The following is a 24,833-nucleotide window of genomic DNA, read 5'->3' as shown; positions in this document are numbered from 1 at the left end:
CTCTCTTTTTCACTCTCTCTTTCTCTGGCACCGCTGTAATAATTCTCCCTTGGCTGGAACCCCTCGTTGTCTGTGCGTGCTGTGGGTGATGTGCTGTAACCCCAAATGAAGTTCTTCAACAAAAAAGGATAAAATGACTGAACATTTAACTCTGGTCCATAGGGGGAAGTGTAAAAAAAAAAAGACTATTTTCTCGGAGAAGAAACCCTTATGGACAGAAAAAGAGTAAAGTGATTAATGTTGTGTTATATTTTTGTTTTTAAAAGAACTTAATGAGAATCAACATGTTCTTCCAGAGACAGAAAATAAGCAAAAAGCCAGCTTCCAAAAGTGTGTATGTGAATGAGTGTGCGCGTGTGTATGTGTCTGTGTGTGTGTGCACGTGTGTGTGCATGAGAGAGAGGGAGAGAGAGCACACATACGAGTGTATTTGTGAAAGGCTGTGTGTTTGTGTGTGTGTTTGTGTGTGTGCGTGTGTGTGTGTGTGTGCGTGTGCGTGTGCGTGTGTGAAATGCTCAAGTGTGAGTATTTTGGGCTTGCACTGCTAAATTAAAAATACTGATGAAAACAGCATTGCCCTTGATAATGATAATGAAAATAGGTTATTGTTAGAATTCATTGTGTTGAAGGGAGCTGCAGACTTGAGGAGGTCACTGAGGTTAAGATCTCAGGCAGTAAATGACTTTGTTGCGAGTGTGGCTGGCAATAGATTGAGAAATTAGATGGAGATTAAATAAATAAATCATTCAGAACGAACTGCCCCAGTCACCCAGGTTAGCAGCTGTCTGCCAACTGCAATCTGTGCAAATGACCTGGAATAAACATCTCAGAACACTGTCAAGTTTTCAATTTGCTGTTTTTACAAAGAGCACTGAGTCAAAGGATGATATTACCTTTGGTATTACTTACCCAGATGTACCTGACCTTGTCATTTTTTTCAGTCTGTAACTGATTGCAGGTCAGTCTTCCTGTTGTTTTCTTCACTGCTGCAGACAGAACCTGAATGTGACCTCCCCCAAGTCTCATGGACTCTTGATAAGTGGATGAATGACAACATACTAGAGTAATAATATCTGGAAAAAAAAAAATCTTTTTACATTCCATTGTTTGTTTTTGTCTACTGGATGTGTGTGTGTGTTTGCACTGTGTATGAGTGTCAATATTTGAATGTTAGTTTGTGCGACTGTCTGTATTTACTGTGAGTCCCTCTGTGTGTATATCTGCACTGAGTTCTATTTTGCCAGTTTAATACAGAACAACATTGTTTACTGTTTATATTCTGTATGAAACAATACAGATGTACAAAGAGATATGTTATGAATTTTGTTTTGTTTTTTTTCATTTTTTCTAAGTTGTCACAGATTGTTCTAAATGAATCACTGCACTTGTTGACTACAATGCTGGAACAAACCTCTCTTCATAGCAGCGTTATTTTCGTTTTGTGTGGTTTCCGAGGTTGGCTTTTTGGGAGGAGGCAAATCTGTTAATACGTGAGCGCTGAGTGCGAAGAGTAAAGCGAGAATGTCACAAAGGAGCTTTACAACAAAACCCAGATAAAACATTGTCTGTCAGTGGGACAGACAGAGCTTGAGTGTAGACAGAAGCTCCTGTGAACATTGGGTGTTAGTTATCAGGCGTATCCTCTCCCTCCAGTACTGCCCGACTCACTGACTCCGTAAAAACGAAGGGTGGCTCCTTAACGTCACAGCTGACGTTGCCCCAAACGCCCCGTCGTGCACACATGCTTTTTTGGCACAAAGTGTTCTGTGTGTGCCTTACGAAACCACACCCTGCCCTGCTCTCCACCATATGCGCTCTCTCACCAAGTGTCAGGGAGAAAAAAAGGTGAGACAGAAGATGATCATCACCTCTTTTGCATCACTGTTAGCTACGTCTCAGGTCAGAGCAGAGCATCAGAGCATCCCAAAAATAACTGGGAACACAGTCACAATCTCTCTTTCCTGCTGGTCCTGTGTGTGTGAACAAGGCATTATTCTGAGTGCTGCTGACAAAGCATTACATTCCAACGGCTCAGTGAAAAGTCATTGTAGGACTTCAATGCAACTTAAAATATTGGTTAAATAACAGTCAGGGTTTGATACTTTCTGTTTTTGACGAAACTGAGCTAGAATTGTCTTTCTAAGATAGTCACACTCTTCACTGGTCTAATAATAGTTTAAGATACACTGGTAATTTTTACTGGACTGCTCACGAGGGCATTTTCATGGGGGGGGGATTGCTTGGGACATAGAGAGGTTAACCAGCAAATGACAAAATGTAATGGATATAGTGTAAAAATGATTGTGAAGTGTGCTGTATGTAAAAAAAAAAAAATCATCAATATTAACTGGGGGTGTTGATATCTGTCTGTCCTTGGTATCTCTCAGCCCCCTCTTTCGCTCCCTTTTCTCTTTGTAGTTACACATTAGTGGGGTGCACAATGTTATATATCAACCATTTATTTTTTTGAAATCTGTACAGTGTATATAGATATATAAATGTGTATATAAAAAGAAGATACTACTGGGATTGTTATGAATTTTTCTAAAGCTTATTTGTCTTATTTCCTCTAGCTATGTATTTGCAAACCTGCTGCAACAAAAGGTTTATTCAGGAGCAGTTGGTTCTGTGCTAAGGATTCACACAACCCAACACCCACCAACTATGAAGCTGAAGAGTGTAAACTGAGAGCCTTCAAGTGCAGTATCATCAAAGTCACAAATTTCATGGAGGAGAGCATGGCTGCTGACTCCCTGTCAAATCCAGTTGGCTTACTTTGTTTGATTTTGGGTGTTGATTACCAGCAAATTCTTCTTTTGTAGGAGTTTAATTACAATACAAGGGCCAACTGATAAAGCTAATTAACACATCATAATTAACCTACCATTATTGCAGACACTGCTGGAAATACTTAGCCATATTCTCTCTCTCTCTCTCTCTCTCTCTCTCTCTCTCTCTCTCTCTCTCTCTCTCTCTCTCTCTCTCCCTCTCTCTCTCTCACTCTCTCTCTCTCTCTCAGCTCAGGCATGAAATAGGACCTAGATTTTAAGGGTAATTAACAAGGATCTTTAGAATTGCTGATCTCTAGCATTAAGGAAATTGCCTACGCTCTGCCTCCTACACACTGCCTTTTCACTGCAACGACAACACACAAGATAACAGATATTTTCTTAGATAAAAATTGTGGGGCGGGGGGGGGGTTGTTTAATGTTTCCTCCTCTTGCACAACACTTGAACTAAGCTGAAACTGGAAACTCTGCTCTCTCACCAGTGCCACCAGTCTCGCTTTGCGCCGCTCTGCTCTCAGCTCATGGGAAGACAAGATGAAGGCTGGGATGCTGGTGATGGGGAGAGAGGGAACAAGAGAGAATAACATAAGATTGAAATTCCAGGGGAGCAGAGGGTGACGGCAGGGCTAAGGATAAAAGGGAGAGCTGTCACGACACAGGAAACAGCAGTGGAGGATGACAGTAGCGCAGGTCTAGAGATAGGCAAAGTGGGTGTGCGTGGGCAACAGACGAAAAACATACTCCAAACAAGCTTCAGAGGAGCCAAGGCATGAATTCCGCTACCCATGCATGTGGAAGCCACAGGTGGCGTCATTTTTCTTCCCGAGAAGCGCGGGGGGAAAAGACTAATTGTGACAGACAGCAATGTTCACATGAAACCGCTCTCAAAGGAATGGTAAAGCATATGCACATATTTACACACATAGGTGATACAATATGGGGTTTCAAGTTCCATGTTTGTTATAGACAAGAAGATGTCTTTTATATGAGACAGATGGCAGGAGAGCAAAGAGCACACAGAGGGGAACCCTTCTGACATCACTTTGGTCTATTTTAGGACAAGCTGAGAACGTACAAATGAAAGGCTGACGTTGCCTTCCTCAACATGATATTTTGCTTCTGATGATGATGCACATCAAGAACATTTTGTGGACTTGGAATTATAAGGTTTATCTGAATTGAGTTATCTGCATATTCATGATCTTTGAATGTTACTTTATGCTTGCGTGGGTTTTTTTTTTTTTTTTTCAAAGAGCAGGTTAAAAAGAGGTTAAATACTCAAAAAGATATAAAGTTTTGCCAGATGAGATGCCAAATCTTTGACGCTCAATATCTCAGAGTTGCACTCCACTCAGACAGACCCTTACAGTTCCAAGCTCACAATTTGTATTTGTCTCATGCTGTAGAATAACTGCTTTATTTATGTAACACTTGGGTCATGAGTACATTATAATTCTACAGTCATACACAAGCAGACGGAGGGCTTGTCATCTGTATTGAGATTCTGTGCACATCCCCTGGCCAGAGGGCACTTCCCTTCTGCTCTCAGAACAAGGTTTCACTGAACTGACATGACACACAGCCAGGCAAGGAATTTTCCCCATAGTCAACACACTCAGATCCAGGGAGGGATGGGGGGGTAGGGAAGGAAATATAACCTTGTTTACATGGCTAGGGGCAAAAATATCCGTAATTTAATTGGAGATTTGGCTTGACAGTCTGAAAAAATTCACTAATGCTCTCTCGCAAGTGCAGTAATAAAACACACACTGCATAGCCTATAGCCAGCATTCCTTGCATGCACAAAAATAAAGTTATTGATTATTTTTTGCACCTCACAGATCAATTTTTGACATCCCTAGAGCTACTACTATGTAATGGTTCTCAACCCATGCGTCCAGGTTCACTTGTCAGTGTCAGATGGATGCTGAGGAATGTCATCTTTTCACATTATATTGTGTGATATTGTGTTGCATAAACCACCGGCTATGTGGAATATAATTAACTTCATAGGAGGCGACCCATCTGTCACAGAGATTAGTGATCAGCAGGTGAGACAATGGGCAGTCACAGAAAGAAATCTAGTTCCACCTGGTGTCCATGTATTGACACTGCAGTCAACAAAAATTCCATTATGTAACTTGCATTGTTCATACCTTTAATCATAACATCTTCCCCTCATGCTATTCCACCTTCTGGTGTGTGAAATGATTAATTAAATAAACGAAAATAAGCAGCAAGTCACAGTACAGGATCAACATTTATTAAATAACAACCCACAAGCATTATAATAAACACCTTATAATCACTGTACACAACTATGGCCCGACAATTCAACAGGCCATGCTAATATTGAGTGCGTGAGTCTGTGTGTTTGTGTTTTACTGTCTAGTCTAGAAACAGATAAGCAGCTTGTATCTCTTAATCAATCAAAGATGGCTTATTCATTATGCCTCTTCCAGCTGACAGTTCAGTCAGTTCAGCTTCCGATCAGTTTTCACTTACAATCATTATTCATGTGTATGAAGGCATTGCACCTAAAGATTTACAACACATCGAGTGTACAAAATGTCAACAACACCTTACGAATATTGAGTTGCATCAATCTTTGCCTGATCCATATCTTAATTGTCTCAGGGGCTAAAAACTCCTCAACTTGTCTCCTCTCCATCCTCATCTCCCCATCATGATTGAATGGATTTAACAGATGAAATAATAGCTTTTAATAACAGACCATATCTTTCATGTAGATTTACCTGGTCAGAGAATTTCATAGAGGTAGTAAGTGTTCCTAATATTTTGTACACTTTTGTACACTCTGCTGTGTATAACTGGAGCAGAGAGTTGGCTTGATAGCCTGCTGGAGGACTTTTCTGGTGGGTTACGACACTGAAATGGCATTCAGTGCCCCACCTAGCAGCAGTCTCTGAGAGGGTCCAGAGGGCCCAGAGCCTCATTGGCTTTCCTTGTCCAGGTACTCCAAGTTGGGGGCATCCAACCTCTGTTCATGGTTGCGATTCTTTGTGAACTCCTTTAGCAAATCCATGACCTCTCCTTGGTAAATATCTGGAGTGGGCTGAGCCTCTGCCAGCAAAAAAACAGAACAGAGATTTAATTATTTTCAGAAGGTACGTGGGGGCAAATATATATTACACAGTGGCACATCTGGCTGGCACAATGTCCAAAGCCAATGTAAAACCCTAAAAGAAACCCTAGTCCACCTGAGACCAAACACTGCAGTTTCATCCTCTGTGGAGGACATTAGATTCTGGTCTTGTCTCTGAGGAGTCACCTGCCATGATTTCCCCTGACTCTTTTAGGGGACATTAGAGCTTTTCATTGATATGGCATGTGTGGGAGTGTTCAATTTTCAGTTTATGGATTTCAAAATGGCAAGTTCCATCTCAATTAACAAGTTTAATGGCAAATATAAACCTAACTGCAGATTGGCAGTTAAGTTCAAATGAAGAATCCCAACATTTTTCTTCCCAGAGTTAAACTGACAGTTCGATAATGAGGCCCCAGGGTGAAGTTAAAGCCAAAAGGAGCACCAAAAAAACATCCAATAGGTTATGTCAACAAAATTGAGCTAAAGGACTGTGATATATGTAGGACTATGATTAAATGTTGAGGTGTTACAGCCTGCATTCAAAATGGATTAAATTTGGATTTTTTTTGTCAGGTTACCGCAATAACCTGTAACATCAAAGTGGATGTTTTTATTTACAATTTCTTTTTACAAATTCATTAAAAATACAAAGCTGAAATGTTGAGAGTCAGTAAGTATTCAACCAATTTGCAGAGTGAAGGTGAATCCAAATTCCCTTAAACGTCCCAAAAATTTAAATTTGGTCATTATCTACTAAGCCTCATTTGAAACACTGGTGAAGTTCAACCTTATGTCAACCTACAGTACAGTCAACCTTATGACCATTCTATATTTTTTATGTTTTCTAAATGTTCCTATGACCTCAAAAGTCATCATGTGTTCAGCCTGGGAGTGTCAGCCCCAGGGTTGAGATCCACTGTGCAACTCCAAAAACATGCGGACCACATAGTTGCTAATAAAAAAAGGAATATTTCCCCTCACCTGTTGCCCAGTAGTAGATGTCCCAGTCATTGCTTGGTTCATTAATCAGTCTGTCATACTGCAGCAGCTGGGTCTCACTCATTGTGTTCAGGTACCGCTTTGCGAAAAGGCTACAAGGGAGATACAGAATTTCATTTGAGCCTTCATGACAATAAGCATGCAGAATTAAACCCACAGTCCACATTTGAAGCATGGCATCCCTAGTTGAAACACTATTGCCAAACTATATAGCTTTGTTTTGATTAATTGAAATAGAATACATTTTTCACTCACAAATTAATTAACTAAGCTGTTGATGAACAGACTGCATACTGGGGACTTTAGAAACATTAGAACATTAGAAAGTGGGGACAGGACGTGCACAAGAAACCCCCAAGAATTACCCCCACTCCCCGTATCTACACAAAAACTCTGCAGGAAACACAGCACAGTCTACCAACCTGAGCAATATGCAGTTCTCCAACATGCCCCTCTTACGACTCTCATAGAGCAAGCGGCGCCTCTTGATGTCAATGGGCTCTCCTATCTTCTCCTCCCAGGGGGGCAGTGGGATCTCAATCAGGTCTCCCTTGCTGTCCTCCGGCGCCTCTCCACGGTAACCACGACGAGGTGATATCAGCCCGGTCACTGCTGGCCTCCATGCTGCCTGCCATGCCCCATTCACCAGCTGACCAGCAACAAACACAGAAACTTCAGCACTAGAGGACCCAATAGCCTGGCACATCACATTCTCTTTCCAATACAATAGAAAATAGTCACAGATTGGGGCTACAGAGGACCAAGCGCTAAATTTAGGCCTAAATATGGCCGTAGAAAATGAAAGAGGTGCTATTATAACAGTTCAGCAACTACTGACAGGACAGACCAGCTTTGTTTGTTGACCCAAGTTACTTTTTTCTATGATTTATAGTAGAACTAACGTTAAATATGTTAAGGACAAAACACAGCCAGTGTGTTGAAAGTTTAATAACCACACACATACAACACAGTGAGGACTGTCCATGATAAGTACCTTACATGTAGATTTGATGATAGTATTACTGACATCCCAAAAACAGAATTACACAACTCCAACAGTGGCAAAAGGAGAGTTGCATAATATTGTGTGCTGCCCTCTTGTGCCTCATTATTGTACAACTGTTTCTCCAGGCTTCTACAACTGTCTCTACTTCCTTAGACAGGACACATTTACACACAGTACAAAGTTGAACTGCAAAACTCACATTAGTTACTCAGAAGAATACATAGCAAACTAACTAACTGTTTAAGATTACATTTAGCTAACACAAAATCCTTTCCAGAGTCCGCAACAAGCTCTACAGCGTTACAGTTGACTAGCTAGCTCTGTGCTACAAACAAGCCTGCACCGCAAACAAATCTGCTAATAACTGTGTGGTTACTCACTCTTTTCGCAACAACAGAAGATAGCATTTTAAACGTCTTCCTTGTAACGTTAGCTCCTAGCTGAAGTGTGTATCCACCTTGACAATGTGACCGATACCGGAATGCCAGACACACACACACACACAGTAAAAAATTACACAAGCAGATCTCAACGTCACAGCAAACGGCAAACTGAGGGAAGAGAAAAAAGCTGGACACACACTGACGCCATATTGGTGAGGTAGCGTTAATTGGCATCTGTACAAAACACAAAAAATAAGCGTCGATGCTGTAGCTGCAGTTTACTACTGGATTGATTTATTTGTAATTATCTTGTACAAATCCTTTAATTAGATTTGTCCTCACCACAGAATAAGAAGCGACGCTACGCATGGGAACCAACATTTTGTGTGTTGTTGTTAACCGGTAAAATATCGCCAACGCACTCAAATGTTAACGAATAGATATATTAGCATTTAGCTGGAAAACAGAGCGAGTCTACTGTAATCGGAAATTGGCTGTTTGTGTTCTCAGACAGGAAAACGTGCATGTATCGCCATACTGTCCGTTGGAAGATTATTTCTTGACCGTTGGCCTCTTAACGTATAGTCAGTTTATCGTTATATTTTACGACTTCCATCATTTTCCGGGGAGTTGAGAGAGATGCGTTAGTTAACTAGCTAGAACCAAAACATGGCAAATGATCTGTCTTAGATATTGACAGTGCACCTATTGTTGTTATGCATCGATGATTGCTACAGTGTGCATGTGCCAGCTACATTGAAAATAAATTTAAAACAAACAGCCAGCTGCAGTGCCATCTCCCAGATCAATTTAGGCCTTCAGGATGGCTGCTGCACAACCTGCAGCCGGTAGTAGCTCTCAGAAGGATCTCATAGATCTCTACGGCGACCTAAATCAAAACGACGAGGTTAGTGGGGTTGACATGTGTTGGGAAAGGCATCGCAGCAAATGCGTCAGGAACAGTACGGGAATACAAAGTTGACGATTTGAAAAACTATTTGGAAGTGGGCTTTTAAATCAAGACTCCTGCTTGAAAGTTGAAACACCTTTGACTGAATGGAGGCTTATATATTGACATAATGTCATGTGGTAGAGTACATACATTTGCAGCATGGGTGACCCTGGTGGGATTCATACTCCTAACCCTGGCAGTGGTGTTACCATGCTCTACAGAATATACAGTGTGCAGAATGTAATGTGTATATACAGTATATTATAGAAATGACTGTTGCTCACTTCAATCCCATAGGATGGTGATTTCGACAAAAGCGCTGAGGCAAGCGATCTTTATGATGCTGTTCTGACCGGTTCAGTCGATCAGGACAAAAAGGAAGTGCCTTCGAATGTGGTCACCCCTGCCTGTAAGGAGAAACCAGCTAAAGAGGAGAAAAAAACACCAAAACCGAACACCCACAGTGGAGGAAACTCATTGAAGAAACTTGCTTTATACGTTGGCAATTTCCCCTGGGTGAGTCGCACACGAAAGGACCTTTTTGCCCACTTCTCTTTGTTAGTATTTGTTATTAACCCTCCAGTCATTCTCTCATCCTCTCCCTCTCAACACCTGCTGCTACCTCCAGTGGACATCCGACAGAGACCTTATTACCATGGCCCAAACTTTGGGGGTGAAGGACGTCACAGAAGTCAAATTTGCTGAGAACAGAGCCAATGGCCAGTCGAGAGGGTGAGTAATTATGGAGACGGCACATTCCCTAGACTCTCGTGGGACAGCTTCTGACAAAATGTTTGCAGCATGCCTGGCTGCGTGCGGGATCAGGTGGGCAGATGACACAGCTGCTAACAGATTTCAGTGGTCTGTGCCATTAGTGTTGCACAATCAGTAACCTATTTCTTCTCCCCCATGTAATCCTCTCATAGTTTTAGGTATGGTTGAAAAAATGCACAACAACATCCATGAGCAAACTTGAGCATGTTTCAATCAGTGAGACACAGCAATTTTAAGACATCACTCTGGGCTCTGGTAACTTTTGATGGGCAATTATCATTATTTTTGAACATTGACATTTTATAGACTAAATGATTAATCAATCAATCGAAGAAATAATCAAGATTTATCGATAATGAAAATAATTGTTAGTTGCAGCCTTACAGTCTTGTTTGTTTAGATGTATCAAAGATGTGGCTCTTCTTTCTGTGACATGGCCCATGTTCTCTCCTTTACTCTGTAACACAGCTATGCAGAAATGGTGGTATCCACAGAAGAGTCATTGAAGAAATTGTTGGAGAAAATACCAGAATGTCAAGTAAATGGGGAGAGGATAAACTGTCGCTTTGCCACTCGCCAGAACCTTGCTATGTTTGAGGCCACAGCAAATAAACGTAAGAACGCATCATGTCAGAAAATATTATATAAATTACATCATATTACAAAATTGCCATATGTAATGACTATTATGCTCCCCTTTACTGTAAAAACAATGTGCTCTCGATAGGTATACCCCTGCGTGTTAATTCGAAGGACTCCAAGGACTCTGAAACTACGGATAAGATTCCCTCATTATTATCACAGGAGTCCAGCCCTCCCCCTATACCCCCCATTTTTCCTGCACACCCTCTTGCAAACAAGTTCCCCTCACTATCCAGCCCTTTCATTCGTCACCCGCCTCCTCCCTTCCCACATCTTCCACCAAACATCCCTCCGCCCCTGGCACCCCACCTGTTCCCCCCTCAGCCGGTCCATGTTGCTAGCCAGCCGTCTCCCAGTCTTCACATCAATCCAGCGTTTTTCTCCCCGGGCCATGACAGCCACAGCAGCAAAGCTTACAGCCAACAAAAGTGAGCACATCTACTGTTTGTTCTCTATGAGTATTGCAAACTACGAGAAACATGCAATGTTTTTTAATGAGATAAGATTAAACTTTAATGACACCCTTAGGGAATTTGGATCATTGCTGCAGCAAAAGACAAGGATATGGATAAGAATACAATAAAATAGAACATATGAAGATAATAGAGCAAATACAAATGTATTGAAGATAATACAACAAATAGAACATATTGAAGGATAAGGATTCAGTGTCTTTGTCATGCGTAACAATTATTCATTAAAACAGTAATGGGTTGTTTGCAGTACCAACAACTTCTATGTATTAATTAAAACAGTAATGGGTTGTTTGCAGTACCAACAACTTCTATGTATTAATTAAAACAGTAATGGGTTGTTTGCAGTACCAACAACTTCTGTGGGTGGCTAAGTAATCTGCCAGTTAGTGTGATAACTGATCCTTGTTTCTTGCAGACACACGCCTCAAACTTCAGATGGAGATTTTGAGGAGCTAATGAACAGAAATAAAGCTGTTGCCAGCAGTGCCATCACCAAGGCTGTGTCTGGAGCCACAACTGGTAAGTACAAACTTTCATAGGCTGCGCAGTGGAAGAGAGAACACAGAATTAGGTGGGCACAAGTAATCATGCGGCCCTTCAGATTGTGGTAGTATTGATGAATAAATAACCTTACAGTTAGTCATTTTCCCCTAACCCACCACAGAAGTGGGAAATCACGGCTGCAGATTCTTTTGATTTAAAAAAAAAAACAAGAAAAAAAAAAACAAGAATACTTCACCAGTACCGATACAGTAAAGCGACTTTTAACACATAGCTGGCCCTCATGTGAATATTGTGCCGATAGCCACATCTGTTTTAGACTGTGTAAGCCATATATGGAAAAGACTGGTTCCTCCTACTGGCAGGGTGGGCCTATTCCTTATTATTGGCAAAAAATTTTAATAAAAATCCACTTTCCTGACCTCTTCCCCACCCCATTTAGCTTAGTAATATCCATTTTCAGTTTGGGTATGCATGGATGTTTGAAATGTTCCTCACCTTCATACTTGACCAGCTCACTGCTGGGATGTGTACATGCACATGTGTAAATGCTAACTTTTAAACAAAAACAGTATTTTGTTATCAAGACATGTGTATTTCAATGCTGGGAATTGCTGCAAAATGTAATTTAATTTAAACACCATTGAAGTGCTTGACTACCTTACAACAACCTGTCTGTTCCTTCTGCAGGAGACTTGCGGGTGGCCATGGAGACTCTTTTGACTGCCATTGCAGTCATTAAGCAGTCCAGAGTGTATGGAGATGAACGTTGCCAGGCCCTGGTCACCTCACTCAAGGACTGTCTAGTCTCCATCCAGGGCAACTGCGGCTACAGGTTTTTATCTAATTGTATTTCAGGACTCCCATACATGATGCATCTTATTGTCCATGCTGAAATCATTCTGCTCCCACTGTTTTCTCTCATACTTGCAGTTGGTATAGGCGTTCAGATCAGTCAGCTCCATGTCAATGTGTAAACACAAGCAATGTCACAATACTTCTCTGCAGGACTGGCCATCGTTCTTGGGAGAGAGAAAGAGAGCGGGACAGGGGACGTGACAGAGAGCGAGACCGGGACAGAGAACGGGACAGAGAGGATTCCTACGGCTGGGAGGGGGCAGGAGTGTCTCGAAGACAGAGAGAGCGTTCCTGGAGTGGAGAGAGGGACAAGGACCGCATGCGGGAACGGGACAGGCATAGAGATCACAGACCGATACCGCTAGCTTGGTAAGCTTCCTCCTCGTTGTTATATGACTTCTGTTTTTAGCTCATCCTCACCAATCAAATCTGTGTTTCTTTATCAATACCATCTTTGTGGTTCTTTGTATATTGGATCAAATATGCAAATCCTTTTTCAGCCTCCCCTCACTTAAAACTTATTTAACACCCTCCAAACTTATTGACATTCTTGGCAAAAACGAGCTAAAAATTATACAGTAATAGCAAAGGTAATGAGCTACATTCCAAGAAAGAAAAGTTGAAGAAATTACATTGTTTGGTATATACATATTGAAAATAATCTTTTAGATTGGAGATTCCAAAACAGATGGGTGTTCATTTGTTTAAGTTAAATCATTGTTAAATAATTTAAGTTGATTTAAGTTCAAACGATTTCTGTAGCTGTGCATTTGCTGGCTAGCTCTGGTTAATTTACAAGTGTTATGATTTAGTGATATGACCTGGTTGCCTGATGTCCACAAGTAACCAGTTCCACCTGGAGGACATGACTAGCTAAAACAACATTCACCTGTCATGTTATAAGACCTAACCAGGCTGAGGTCAGCTACACTAGATGTAGTGACAGAGACTCTCTGACTGGAGAAGGTAGTTTTGCTGGTAGTTGTTTCATACTGAGCTTCAGCTGAGTGGCATTAACCTCCATAGGAAGTCAGTGAAGCTCCTGGAACTGGCTCTCTCCTAAATGGTAAAAGGTCAGAGGCCCAGCACCACTCAGACCACACCTGCAGTTTGCTTCTCCAAGATCCAATCTGAAAATTAAGAAATGGTGAAATGGCACAGTCAAAATGGCATTGTATCAAGCTGTATGCCAGAGTAACTTCAGAACATCCCTCTCCTGAATCTGGCAAAGAAGTTACTTTTTGCTTTGACTTTCTGTGTTTGGAAAAAGATGACTTTGACTTTCTGTGTTTCGCAAAAGATTGTCAACTTTTCCTACCTTGAGCTTTAACTCCGGTATTCAGAATGGACTCGGATTTCCAAAGTGTAAGGAGAGTTAATTTTCAGAGACAGACACTGGCTCTGGTTAGTTTCTCTCAAAGGACATCCTGAAGATTGCTTGCTTATAAGACTCCATTAATGCAAGATCAGTAGCACACAGCAACAAATATGTTACAAGCTGCTTAAGTGACATTAATATACAGTAATAACAACAGTGCACCATCCCCATAACCTTGAGGAACCACAAACTACAGGAATGGTAACTGAGCAGTTGTCACCAACCTCAACCCTCTGATCTCTCTCAGATGGGATGTTAAGACTCCAATCATGCACTGGATCTTTTCGGTCTAATAATGACTCATTGTATATGCTATCAAAACCCTTCTGGAAGTCCAACAGACTGCCTCACAACTTCCCTTAATCTTTTTTTTCCTGATATAATCAGGGAGGTAGAGAATCATGAATCACTGGAATGTGACTTTCTGAAACCAGATTAAAAATTATGTAGGAGGTTCAAGTGGTTAACGATTTTCTTTTCGCAATGTAGAATATGGCAGAATACATGTAGATGCTGTTTTCTTGCTTTATCAAGGGTGCCAACAAAACTTTTCTATAGCTAAGCAATGACTTAGAGGTTTTTTACCCATGTGAATAATTTCCATAAAGCATTCTTGATTTCTCTCGATTTCTTGATCAGTTTAAGAACTACAGGCCTTTTTGTTCCAGCTGTTCTGTTTCAGCGTACCCAACACCATTTGGACAGATTAAGGTTCATTAAGGTCAATTAACTAGTTGTTGTTAGTAGTCAATCATTTTTACTGTGTAATGACCTGTAGAAGTCTGCAACACAAACATCACCAGACTCTTCATACCATATTGTCATATCTTCCCTGCCTTTTTGATTTCAGTATATGGCTATAAACTGCTCTGAGATAGTATGATAGTGGGGCAGAGTAAATGAGAACATCATGCTTCTTCTGCAGAGCTTTGAGATGAATATAAACATTGATACAAAGAAAGTGTCTCAATCAATACAAATGTTGATAAACACAGTTAGAAAACCATAATACCAGCTTAGAGGGTGTTCTTTACTGTGATTATGGTTACAGGAGTTTGAAAAGTGTGTCTTTTTCTCCCCAGACTGCCCTGGCCTTTAAGTGTGAAGCAGAATGAAGACAGGACTTTTATTTCTGCACCAAATTGTACAGGCATCTGGGATTATGGAGGAGGAACTGATGGTGAGACTGACATATTTCCAATGCATTTCATTGTTCTCCAGTCGCCGATGAGCACACTTGGACTCTTACCTGTTTTATGAAAAGATGTGGTTGGTTTGTGGTTGGAAAAGTCAGTTTTCCATACTTGCACGCGCAGGAGACCTTAATTACCTATGTTATACAGTGTAATGTCTTCATCCCTTTCTTTTGTATAAAGAAGATAAATAACATTCCCTGAAAATATAATTTTAGTGTGTGATATTTCTTAAGGCATTTAACAGTTCTGTGGCATTTGCATACCAAGGGCTGCAAAGATGTTTCAGGAAGTTCCTATAAAAACCATTTGTGAATCTAATTTTTGAAACTGTATTTGCACTTTGTATCGGTCTTCAAAATCTTACCGACTACCTGTTGCTAATCAGTGATAATTCTGATGCTGCCTGAGTACAAATAGCAGTACCTTTCCGAAACACACAATGTAATAAAATATCAGTTGAACAGATAAACGGGGTCTTTTCAGTAGCTGTTATGCTATTTTTTTGTAAATAACTGCCCGCAATGACATAAGACTCCTATAGAAAGAGGCTCACACTGAGAGGAACCACATGACCTTATCAAGAGTGCATTTACTATGTGCTATTAAATGGTCAGCACCATAGCCACTCTGTAACTTACTAACCAAAAGATAGGTCATGACTCATGACTAACATTTTCATCCATGAAAATCTTAACACTATAGTAGAGGTTTTTGGAACACCCATTCCCCCAAAGGCCTGATCCCCAGAGGATGCCCAGCTTTATTGTCACAGGCCTCAGATGTTTATTGAAATTGAAATCCAAACCAAATGTAAACCTGGAATATGAATGGATGGAGCAGCTTTGATCATAAGAGCAATTTACATTTTAAGCATTTGATAGTCGTATTCAGAGTGACTTACAATAAGTGAAACAATAGAATAAAAGGATGTTCTGCCTTCTCCAAAACAGTGAGATGTTGCTTTGCCAGCTGGCAGCTGCACTTCGGCAATTTTGTTTAAAAGTACAGACATGAGAATTCTTTTTCACCTCAGATCCTTTTGATACTAAAGCTGGACAGATAAAACATCACTGCATAAGTATAATTGGGTCTTAAACTTCCAATAGAACTAGACTGGTAAAATCTCTGCACCAAAGGGAATATGATTTTGATAATTAGACAAGCTAGGAATGCAAGTAACAATGTCATTTAATAGCTTTATTTAGAAAAACAATGTCAAGTCGGACACCCAAACTAAGAATGTTACAAAAGTCTTCACTCTGGCCGCCGTTTCATCTCTGCAGTGCCACACACCAGTGTGATAATGTCTTGTGGAGGCCTGTCCATGCCACAACCCACGTCAGTCCATCTAACAGTTCTTGACAGTGGTCCTTCTGGTGAAGGCGGCCAACAACGATCACTTCTCCAGGGGAGCATAATTCAACAACTTCTCGATAAGATCCACGTGAGCGAGGAGCATCCTCCGACAACAGTACCTCTTCAAACCCAGGGCATCAAGGGCATCACTGCAAATTAAGAGGGGAAGAGAGGAGAACGGTCAGGAATAATGCATGGCATACAGATAAATTAATAATGGAAGTGCACATGACATGTCATTGCAGAGAATAAGTCTGGGATGATGGTCTAAATGGCCTCAAGAAGTCTCCATTATTCATTTGTACTTGCATCTTGAGTCTGAATGGAGACAATGAAAAACCTTGGAGGAAATCAGCACACCATGCAGCAAATAGTTGATGGGCAAGAAGGCTTTAATGTGATGCTTCCTCCTCAGGGATATAGAACGCATACGTTTGTTTCCTTTACTCGCTTATTCCTATTTAGGGTTACAGGGGGCTGGAGTCTTTCCCAGCATGCATTAGGTGGAAAGCAGGGAAATCACACACAATCACATTTATACCCATGGGCAGTTAAAAGTCTCAGAGAATCCACCTGACTTGCATGTCTTTGGAATGTGGGAGGAAATCGGAGCACCCAGAGCAAACACGAGAGCATGCAAACTCCACACAGAAAGGACCATCAACACTCACTTCCCACAATCCCCAACATACAGAAGAGGATTAGGGACAATCTTTTCACTTGTGGCCCTAATCTTCTAACGTTCTGACAAATTTGATGCCTGCTCTCGTTCAAATGAATAGGGAGTATCACCACACCTGCAAATTTCACTTTTCAATGGATATTCAGTCTTATTGAGTTAATTTTGAGAATAAAATGGGTTTAGAGTTTACACATCAGTTTTTTGTGTCCTCATACTGAATTGAGTTTTTCAAAGCTGCTTTGGCAGCACAGAACGCAGTAAAGATTTCCCCAAAAGGTTTCTGCGCTTGGACTCAAGATGCAAGTAATCTACAGCGACATCTTGAGGCCGTTCGGGTGTGATTACAGCAGGTAGCAGGTATTTATCTCACCCTTCAGTGTACTCTGCTTGCAGCAGGCCGAGGTATGCCTCCCACTTGTTACCCACGATCTTTCCGCACGTGAAACACCGAATTGGGATGATCATTGTCGGACACCTGTGAACAGAAGCACATCAAATTGCTAAGATCTCTGACCGGGGATTATAACGCTAACGTTACATATCACTCGATTAGATTACCTAACGAACATAACGTTAGTTTGTTACATGCTACACTTGTTTGCTAACGTTACACACGAGCAACTAAGTAACATTATCAAATATAGCACAATTTGCGCCGAAGAAGAAACTTGTCTAAATTGTCTCATTAGGCAACTAAAATATTTTTGATTAAATGGTACGTTAATACTCATCTCCCGGATACATTTTTTAATCAAACTAGACACAAGCAATCGATGTCTAGCTAGTAGCTAGCGGTATTTATCTAGCATGCATGACGGTTGCGTTCACATTAACCAGCATAAAGGTAACGTTGAAGTTTAAAATGTTTATATTAAATGGTCTGTTAATGGCACTAGCGGTAGTATAGTTAACCAACTGATAACGATAAACCAAGTTTAATAATTACAATAAGCACAATTCCTCCTTGTGTTAGCAAATTGAGCTAAACGATGGGTTAGCTAACTAACGTTAACGTAACATGTTATCTTTCCCGTAGGTTAGTTGACTTAACGCCAAAGTTACTTGGCCTACTAATTAGGGACCAACACAAAGAATAATACAATCAAAACTGTATTTGTTACTCACCACTGTCACAGACTGGTTTAGTTAGGAATGTTATATTGCGAGATAAATACTGCACGATTTCCACACCGCTACGCGCTAACCACACAATGCCGAACCAGGAAGTATAAATAAATTACTTCCGGTAAATGTTTTTCAAAATAAAACACGCCAGGGACTAACGCATATTGGAAGGTTTTGTACAGCCTGTGGTGTGACAGATTCATTCCAAGCGATAGAGTCTGGTGTCAGAATTCACCTAGATCCAAATCCTGACGGTTGATGCTAGAAAAATGCGACAACAACGCATTATTTCTAGTGGGATACTATAAAATTATTTAGCACATAACGTATATGTAAATGTAAAAAAAAAAAAGATATGCAAATAGACCGTTTCTGGTGAAACAGAAATACATATAACCCATATAATAGTCACACGCAATATTATAGGCAATATTTCAGGGGTTTTTTTGGTAACTAACTAGGTAAATGTTATATAACCTCTTGCCCAGATTATGATGATTTACACAGAATGCATTAAATCAATATTACTTTGGCATGATGGGTCAGGAAATTAGGGCAATGGATAATCATAACGTTATGGAGTTGGTTCTCTGAGTATAGCAGGTAGAGTCCCTCTGATCCCTCACTCTGATGCAGCTTCTCTTTTATAAACCCGACAGAATTCTATCAACAAACAATAGACTTTCTGTAACTATATAAACTATAATTATACTATATAGTATAGCTTTTAATACAAATTTGCAGCAGCTGGCTGTTTGTTTGATAATGAATAGGCTATGTGGCAGCTTTAAGCCCATTAGTTAGTCAAAGGCCTTCTAGTAAAAATAAAGCTTCCCTCTATATTGAAGACAGCAGTCCCTAAGGATACCTTAGATCATTTTTTTCTCAAATTCGACTTTGTTGATTATGGAGCATACACATTTAATCTAACAGTTGTTTCAGGATAATTCCTAGGACATGGAAGGCTGCTCATGTGCTGCCACTATATGAGGGTGGCGATTAAATAACTACAGCCCTATCTCAAAATTGTCCTGCTTGGCTAAAACCCTGGAGGCTTTAGTAAACACCTTAAGGCCTTTCCCATTAGATATTGTATGTTAAGCAGTTATCAATCTGGATTCAGGGCTGGGCGTAGCACCTCTGCCACCTCTCTAGTTGTCAATGACATCGTGTCTGCTGTGGATGACAGACAACATTGTGCTGCTCTTTTTGTTGATTTGTCAAAGGCATTCAACATGGCTGATCATTCATTGCTGTTCAATAGACTTTCACTCATTGGTTTTGACGTTGTTGCCTTTGTGTGGTTCCGACGGAAAGATCTCAATGCACAAAGGTGGGGGATGTGCATTCAGAGTTTTTAAAGATAACTAAAGGGGTTCTGCAAGGATCCTATTAGGCCCAATCCTTTGTACTATATTGACATTGCCACTCTGATAAATGGCTGTAATGTACACTTTCAACACTTTTGAGAATTGGGCTCTTATTAGTTTTTAACTTGTGTCGAATGCTCATGTGTAAGTCGCTTTGGATAAAAGCGTCTGCCAAATGTGAAATTGTAAATTGTAAATTGAATGCCTATGAAACAAAATATATGTTGTTTTCAGAAAACTTGACTATAGCAATGTCCAGTAATGTCCGGATTTGCATTCTAAATGGAACTCGTTGAGTGTGTCCCTTATTCTAATTATCTGGACATGTGGATTAATGATAAATTCACTTTCAAAATCTATATTGGAAATTTGTTCATAAAGTTGTGGATGAAACTTGGCCACTTGTAATGAACAAGCCCCTTTACACTGTCAATAATTCGGCTTACATCCTTAGATACATTCATGGAGGTAACTATAACGCTATTGTGCATCATTATATTTTCGAAAGAAAAGAGCCAGCCGTATAAACTTTCTCCACAACTGTCTTCATACATCACATCACTACTGGACTTGAGGGTTCGAACCTACAATGACCACAGGAGTGGCTGGATCTGCAGGTACCTTGGGTGACCTTGGACTTAGGAAAGACTGCTTTTAAAGGGGCAATAAGTCAGATTTTTACTGCCCCATTGTACATAATTACCATAATATATGGACAGGGGTTAATGGTGTTATTGTTGCTGAGATTTCTCACTTTCAAAGCTCACTTTCTGGCCCATACTTTTATTTTGGGGGGAAAAAAACTCCCCACCCCTTGAATTTTCAAGACGCTCCCAATAAATAAATAGAACAATTATACCAAGAGCTGAGGACGGTGTATGACAGTTCTGCTACTATAGCTTTGTGGTAGGCATGAACGAATGAATCTTTTTGAAAAAATAATTTTTGACCCAGTCACCAGTGGTACATGCTGAATGAACTGATCAGCCTTGCTCACTTGTTCTCGGTCAAAACACACACCACGCATTTCCTGGCTGCTATGCCAGCAAGAGATTCTGGTAAATAACCACTTTCCAAATCAAAGTATAATCATACTATCAGTAAGCATACCTGCAGTAAATTATTGTATTTTTACACTGTCATGTGTACCATTTGTGGAATCTGATCAATCACCGATATTTCATTTTCATGATTGCGTTTTGAGAAGTATTTTAAGAGCCAAGCCTAATCAGTATATTGATGTCATCTAGTGCTGAAGACGACAATACTGTGAAGCATGCAGGTGAATACCAGGCGATGTCAGAAAGCAGGTCATATAATGAACAGGGTATACACATCAAATAGTATACAATATGAGTAGTTTACATTATTATGAGTAGTTCATTGTACTCACTGAACAGTAGATGTACCAGAAAACATATAATTTGCAGATACATTGCTGCCCTCTCTATTGCAGTTTTAACAGTCATAATTAATAGTCACAAAGCCTAATGATTTTATCATGATACTGATTTTGTCTTACTATTTCACTGTTATGTGTTTGTTTTTTGTTCACTGATTGAAGATTGTCAATGAAGGCATTATTTATGACTTTATGACCCTGACCTTAAGGGTGAAAAAACTGAATTTGACCAAGATATTTGCATCTGTGGATCTTTTCCAGTTGATTAGTTATTCATTTTGTGCATCCTACATATGTCTGACAGAATACATAAGACTAGGCCAACAAAATTAATATTTGGCAAGGCCTAAAGCTTAGAGCCAAAATGCTAAATTGTGAACCTCAAAGAGGGCGTTTCAGCATGATAATCTAAAATTACATCCTGATTATTGTTTCTCTCACATCTCAAAATCTAATGAATGATCAGTTTGATAGAGACTAGTCTACTACTGATTAACTCACCAGAGCTGAAGCCCTATCTGTAAATGCATGATCCCTAATTCTGAATAATTATTTCATTCAGAGCACAAAAAATGTTGACTTGGCTGGTTCATTGCCTTTAATAAAGGTCTGATTACAAGGGAACCACTTCTTTTTTTTTTTTACATTTAAGAGCTTTGGGGGCAGAGGAGAGTGTGCATAAGGAAAATATGTTGTAGGAATATATCAAGAATATATCATCACCATCATCATCATCATCATCATCATCATCATCATCATCATCAACATTATCATCATCATCATCATCATCATCATCATCATCATCAATGTCAATTAACTTGCTACAGCACATGTGCTAAAATGAGGAGTCCTATCTGAATTATTGCATTTATACGCTCTTGAAATAATGAAAATAAATAAGAGATTTTTTTTATTTAGTACACTGTATTGTACAATGTAAGGTGAAGGTTGTTTTGGTGTTGGCAAAGTATATTTTGTAAGTGCTAGGGGTGTTGACTGTGGTGAAGTATGCTCGTAATCGAGCAAGATTTTTGGTCACTGATGAGTTGAAAATACTAGATGCCGTGACAACTATTTTACAAACCAAGGAAGTGCATTTGTCAGGACTTCCTTCTTGCTAACTACCGATGTAACAGGGACATCCCAATGAGCTGTACATGTGAGCGGACTATATTCTGTGCAGCGACAACATGGGGAGCGTTCAACAAAAATAGTTTTCCTTTACGTTAACTATACAACAGTATTTAATGTAAACCCCACTTTCAAAACAATCTAGGCTGCCTATGTAAGATATGGCTCATATGAGGTTGTGAAAACAAGGATTTTTCCTAATGCCACATGAGGGGAGCACGGTGAGCACAGACAGAACTGTCCCGTTCTGTTAAAAATCATGTGTTTGGCAGCAGGTTTAAACTCTAACACTGCAACTCTACTGGCTGGTCAGGCTGCTATAGATAACTATCTAAGATGTAAACAGTTTGAACCAGCCACAACTTTGACTGTGGTGTAATGTATAAAGGATTATAGATTTGTGACATAATTTGACTGTGAAATGGAAAGCTCTCGCTTATTCTACAGTAAGAATTAACTTCTCTATATTCTCTGCCACTGGCATATAACAGTAAACTACCACATGTTTTATCTCAAACGTCCACCAAAAATCCATTCCTAATCCAGTGCATGCTCATGTTTTTTTCTCGCTGAAAAAGTTGACTTTATAAATTGCAAATTTGCAGTTCTCTGTTGGACTAATTAGATCTGCAGGGACCACATGTCTCCCTTCCTGAACTCTGGAGGAAGGGGAGCTGAATACCATAACTTAAGTATTGTTTTAGCCAAAATGTATGCAAGACATCACAATGCACAATCCCAGCTATTTTTAGGCCAACCTTGTCTATTTTTTCATTTAAAAGTAAAATCAAATCTCAATGCCTACAACTCTGATAAGTAGTTTTAATTTCTGGCAAAAGAAGTTTCAGTGTTACAAATTCATTTTTTGAATAACTCTTAGTGAACCAAGCTCATTTCCGGTGCAAGAATGAACAAATATTGCGTACTTCTCTCAATATTTGTGCAAACTGGATTAAACAAGATAAAGCAGTTGAATAGGCTAGCTTTAAAGACTTTTGGCATGTAAGCTCAGTACTAGAGTGTGAGTTTTTTATGAAACAGAATGAAGTGAAGCAAATTCATGCATATACTAAGTATACTTATGTCCCCATATAAGCCTTGTTCAAATCTTGTATGATTCAATTCACTACAAGCGAAGTCAGACTGAAAGAAACATAAGATGCACAGTGGCTCCCCATCCCCCATCTCTACCATGATAAGTCTATGAACCAATCGGCAAGTGACCCACTAACCCACCAACCAATAAATAGCTTGTGATAATGAAGTTGGTTTTAATTTCTCCTCGCCAGTAGCAACACTCCCAGCAAGATGGCTCCCGCAGCAATGACCGCCCCGCCGATGAGAAAGGGCTTCAGGTGTTCCAGAGAGTCTGTGCCGGAGGCCGCGGCCTCGTCGGCCTCCGTCGTCACCTCAGCTTCTGCGGCCCCATCCTGGGCGGGGGGGGCCTCGGGCTCAGGGGCCGCGGGGGCAGGGTCGGCCTTGCGTGGGGCTGCTGGCTCCTTCTTCTCTGCTTTTGGTGCCGCCTTGGGCGCTGGGGCCCCGCTCTTGGCCTTGGCTTCCATGGACTCAGGAACAGAGGTGTGGTCTGGTCAGGAGGAGACTTTCTGAGGTTGGCACTGTGCTGCTTCACTGAGGAGAAACAGCAAACACACAGACAGATTATCCCTCTGAATTAGGCTCAGACAGTATGTCATCTGCTCTGCTGAGTGTTGAGATACTGACACGCAGAAGAGCCTTAAAAATCCTTGTATTCACTGTACAGTAACAGCAGTCATGTGCCACTGGGGCCTTAAATGTGACCTTGGAAAAAGACGACATTGGCGATGACATCCTGATGCTCAGAGGGACAGAGGGTTGTTTATTTTGGTCAGAGCAGCTGTGAAATAAACTTCCACTGAAGAAATAATGTTCCGACAGCTTCCTGTGTAAAGCTTTCTCATGGGATAATCTGCTAGTTTTGTAATGGAGGAAGGGAGTACGGCACACTGCAGCTGCAGAAGAGCTCAGTCACAGCCGAGGACTGAACCTCTGTTTCTGTCATTCTGACCATAGCCATCCCTAGATGCAATAACCAAAACTGTACATTTAATCTCTCTCTATCTATCTCCTTCTCTCTCGCCCTCTCTCACTGTAAAACTGTATGAGTCATATGAGCTATAAATGGAGGACAAGATGGAGGAGAGAAATAAGGAGCACAGTGACTGCAACAGAGGAAATCAGTGATGTCAGAAAAAGTGAACGAGAGGAATAGAATAAAGAGAAAGAAATACTGATGAAATGGAATGAACACATCATAGCAACTTGGATGACAGAATCTCGGCAGCGCAGCTCCTAAAAAATGCCTAATATCAAATATTGCAGCAATCTGACGAGAGGAAATACGAGCATCACATACCTCTCCAACAGCTGTGTAGAGATTGCAAAAAGACTGGATGGAATGATTTTTTATCTCGGCAGTCGCTGGAACTCTGAATGTCCTTAAGATAAGCAAATGAGAGAAAGCGGAGAGATGGAGGACACAGTGAGAGCCGGAGGGAGGAGAGAGAGAGGAGGAGAGAACGGGATGTACCATCTGCTCCTCAGCAGAGGGGGGTGTCTCTCTTTGAGAATACATCCTGGAGTTTTTTATGGCATTTATATCTTATTATTACTATGAGTTTTTAGGCCTGCAGTGAGTGTTATTTCAGTAAGGCAAAGTCCAGAT

The 24,833-nt window shown here is 40.5% G+C and overlaps 4 protein-coding genes across 4 annotated transcripts; 1 reads left to right on the top strand and 3 right to left on the bottom strand.

Annotated features, from left to right (window-relative positions):
- Positions 1-5,037: 5,037 nt before the first annotated feature.
- sdhaf2 (succinate dehydrogenase complex assembly factor 2) lies at positions 5,038-8,413 on the bottom strand. The gene is made up of 4 exons (XM_071531895.1): positions 8,284-8,413; positions 7,320-7,546; positions 6,880-6,989; positions 5,038-5,873 (listed from the first exon to the last, which is right to left on the bottom strand). The coding sequence occupies exons 1-4, from the start codon at positions 8,308-8,310 to the stop codon at positions 5,743-5,745; spliced, it is 495 nt and encodes a 164-aa protein (XP_071387996.1). The 5' UTR covers positions 8,311-8,413; the 3' UTR covers positions 5,038-5,742.
- A 302-nt stretch (positions 8,414-8,715) lies between these two features.
- Positions 8,716-15,415, top strand: LOC139654744 (cleavage and polyadenylation specificity factor subunit 7-like). Its single transcript, XM_071531894.1, has 9 exons — positions 8,716-9,193; positions 9,536-9,754; positions 9,867-9,970; positions 10,481-10,626; positions 10,740-11,082; positions 11,546-11,649; positions 12,322-12,466; positions 12,640-12,858; positions 14,950-15,415. Coding segments are annotated over exons 1-9 (1,365 nt in total). The 5' UTR covers positions 8,716-9,109; the 3' UTR covers positions 14,951-15,415.
- An 830-nt stretch (positions 15,416-16,245) lies between these two features.
- polr2l (RNA polymerase II, I and III subunit L) lies at positions 16,246-18,328 on the bottom strand. The gene is made up of 3 exons (XM_071531897.1): positions 18,227-18,328; positions 17,472-17,576; positions 16,246-16,568 (listed from the first exon to the last, which is right to left on the bottom strand). Exons 2-3 carry the CDS (start codon positions 17,564-17,566, stop codon positions 16,460-16,462), a joined length of 204 nt encoding a protein of 67 aa, XP_071387998.1. The 5' UTR covers positions 17,567-17,576; positions 18,227-18,328; the 3' UTR covers positions 16,246-16,459.
- A 3,307-nt stretch (positions 18,329-21,635) lies between these two features.
- Positions 21,636-24,645, bottom strand: LOC139654751 (cell cycle exit and neuronal differentiation protein 1-like). Its single transcript, XM_071531902.1, has 2 exons — positions 24,525-24,645; positions 21,636-23,758 (listed from the first exon to the last, which is right to left on the bottom strand). Exon 2 carries the CDS (start codon positions 23,689-23,691, stop codon positions 23,401-23,403), a length of 291 nt encoding a protein of 96 aa, XP_071388003.1. The 5' UTR covers positions 23,692-23,758; positions 24,525-24,645; the 3' UTR covers positions 21,636-23,400.
- Positions 24,646-24,833: the final 188 nt, after the last annotated feature.

Source organism: Centroberyx affinis, unplaced genomic scaffold (assembly GCF_046629955.1).
Source record: "Centroberyx affinis isolate AG114_WGS23_722 - 3 ecotype Tasmania unplaced genomic scaffold, CSIRO-AGI_Caff_v1 ptg002148l_1, whole genome shotgun sequence".
NCBI classification, from domain to species: Eukaryota; Metazoa; Chordata; class Actinopteri; order Beryciformes; family Berycidae; genus Centroberyx; species Centroberyx affinis.
Note: the sequence above shows the minus strand (reverse complement) of the source record. Positions and strands in the feature narration are given on the sequence as shown.

Excerpts from the sequence above, each read along its gene's own strand:
- sdhaf2 (XM_071531895.1), bottom strand. The coding sequence starts at position 8,310 with ATGCTATCTTCTGTTGTTGCGAAAAGA. Across the intron at positions 7,547-8,283 it reads CTTCTGTTGTTGCGAAAAGA|CTGGTGAATGGGGCATGGCA; the intron begins GTGAGTAACCAC and ends GTTGCTGGTCAG. Across the intron at positions 5,874-6,879 it reads CATCTACTACTGGGCAACAG|AGGCTCAGCCCACTCCAGAT; the intron begins GTGAGGGGAAAT and ends TTTTGCTGGCAG.
- LOC139654744 (XM_071531894.1), top strand. The coding sequence starts at position 9,110 with ATGGCTGCTGCACAACCTGCAGCCGGTAGTAGCTCTCAGAAGGATCTC. Across the intron at positions 10,627-10,739 it reads TGAGGCCACAGCAAATAAAC|GTATACCCCTGCGTGTTAAT; the intron begins GTAAGAACGCAT and ends TGCTCTCGATAG. Across the intron at positions 11,083-11,545 it reads AAAGCTTACAGCCAACAAAA|ACACACGCCTCAAACTTCAG; the intron begins GTGAGCACATCT and ends TGTTTCTTGCAG.
- polr2l (XM_071531897.1), bottom strand. The coding sequence starts at position 17,566 with ATGATCATCCCAATTCGGTGTTTCACGTGCGGAAAGATCGTGGGTAAC. Across the intron at positions 16,569-17,471 it reads CAAGCAGAGTACACTGAAGG|TGATGCCCTTGATGCCCTGG; the intron begins GTGAGATAAATA and ends CTTAATTTGCAG.
- LOC139654751 (XM_071531902.1), bottom strand. The coding sequence starts at position 23,691 with ATGGAAGCCAAGGCCAAGAGCGGGGCCCCAGCGCCCAAGGCGGCACCA.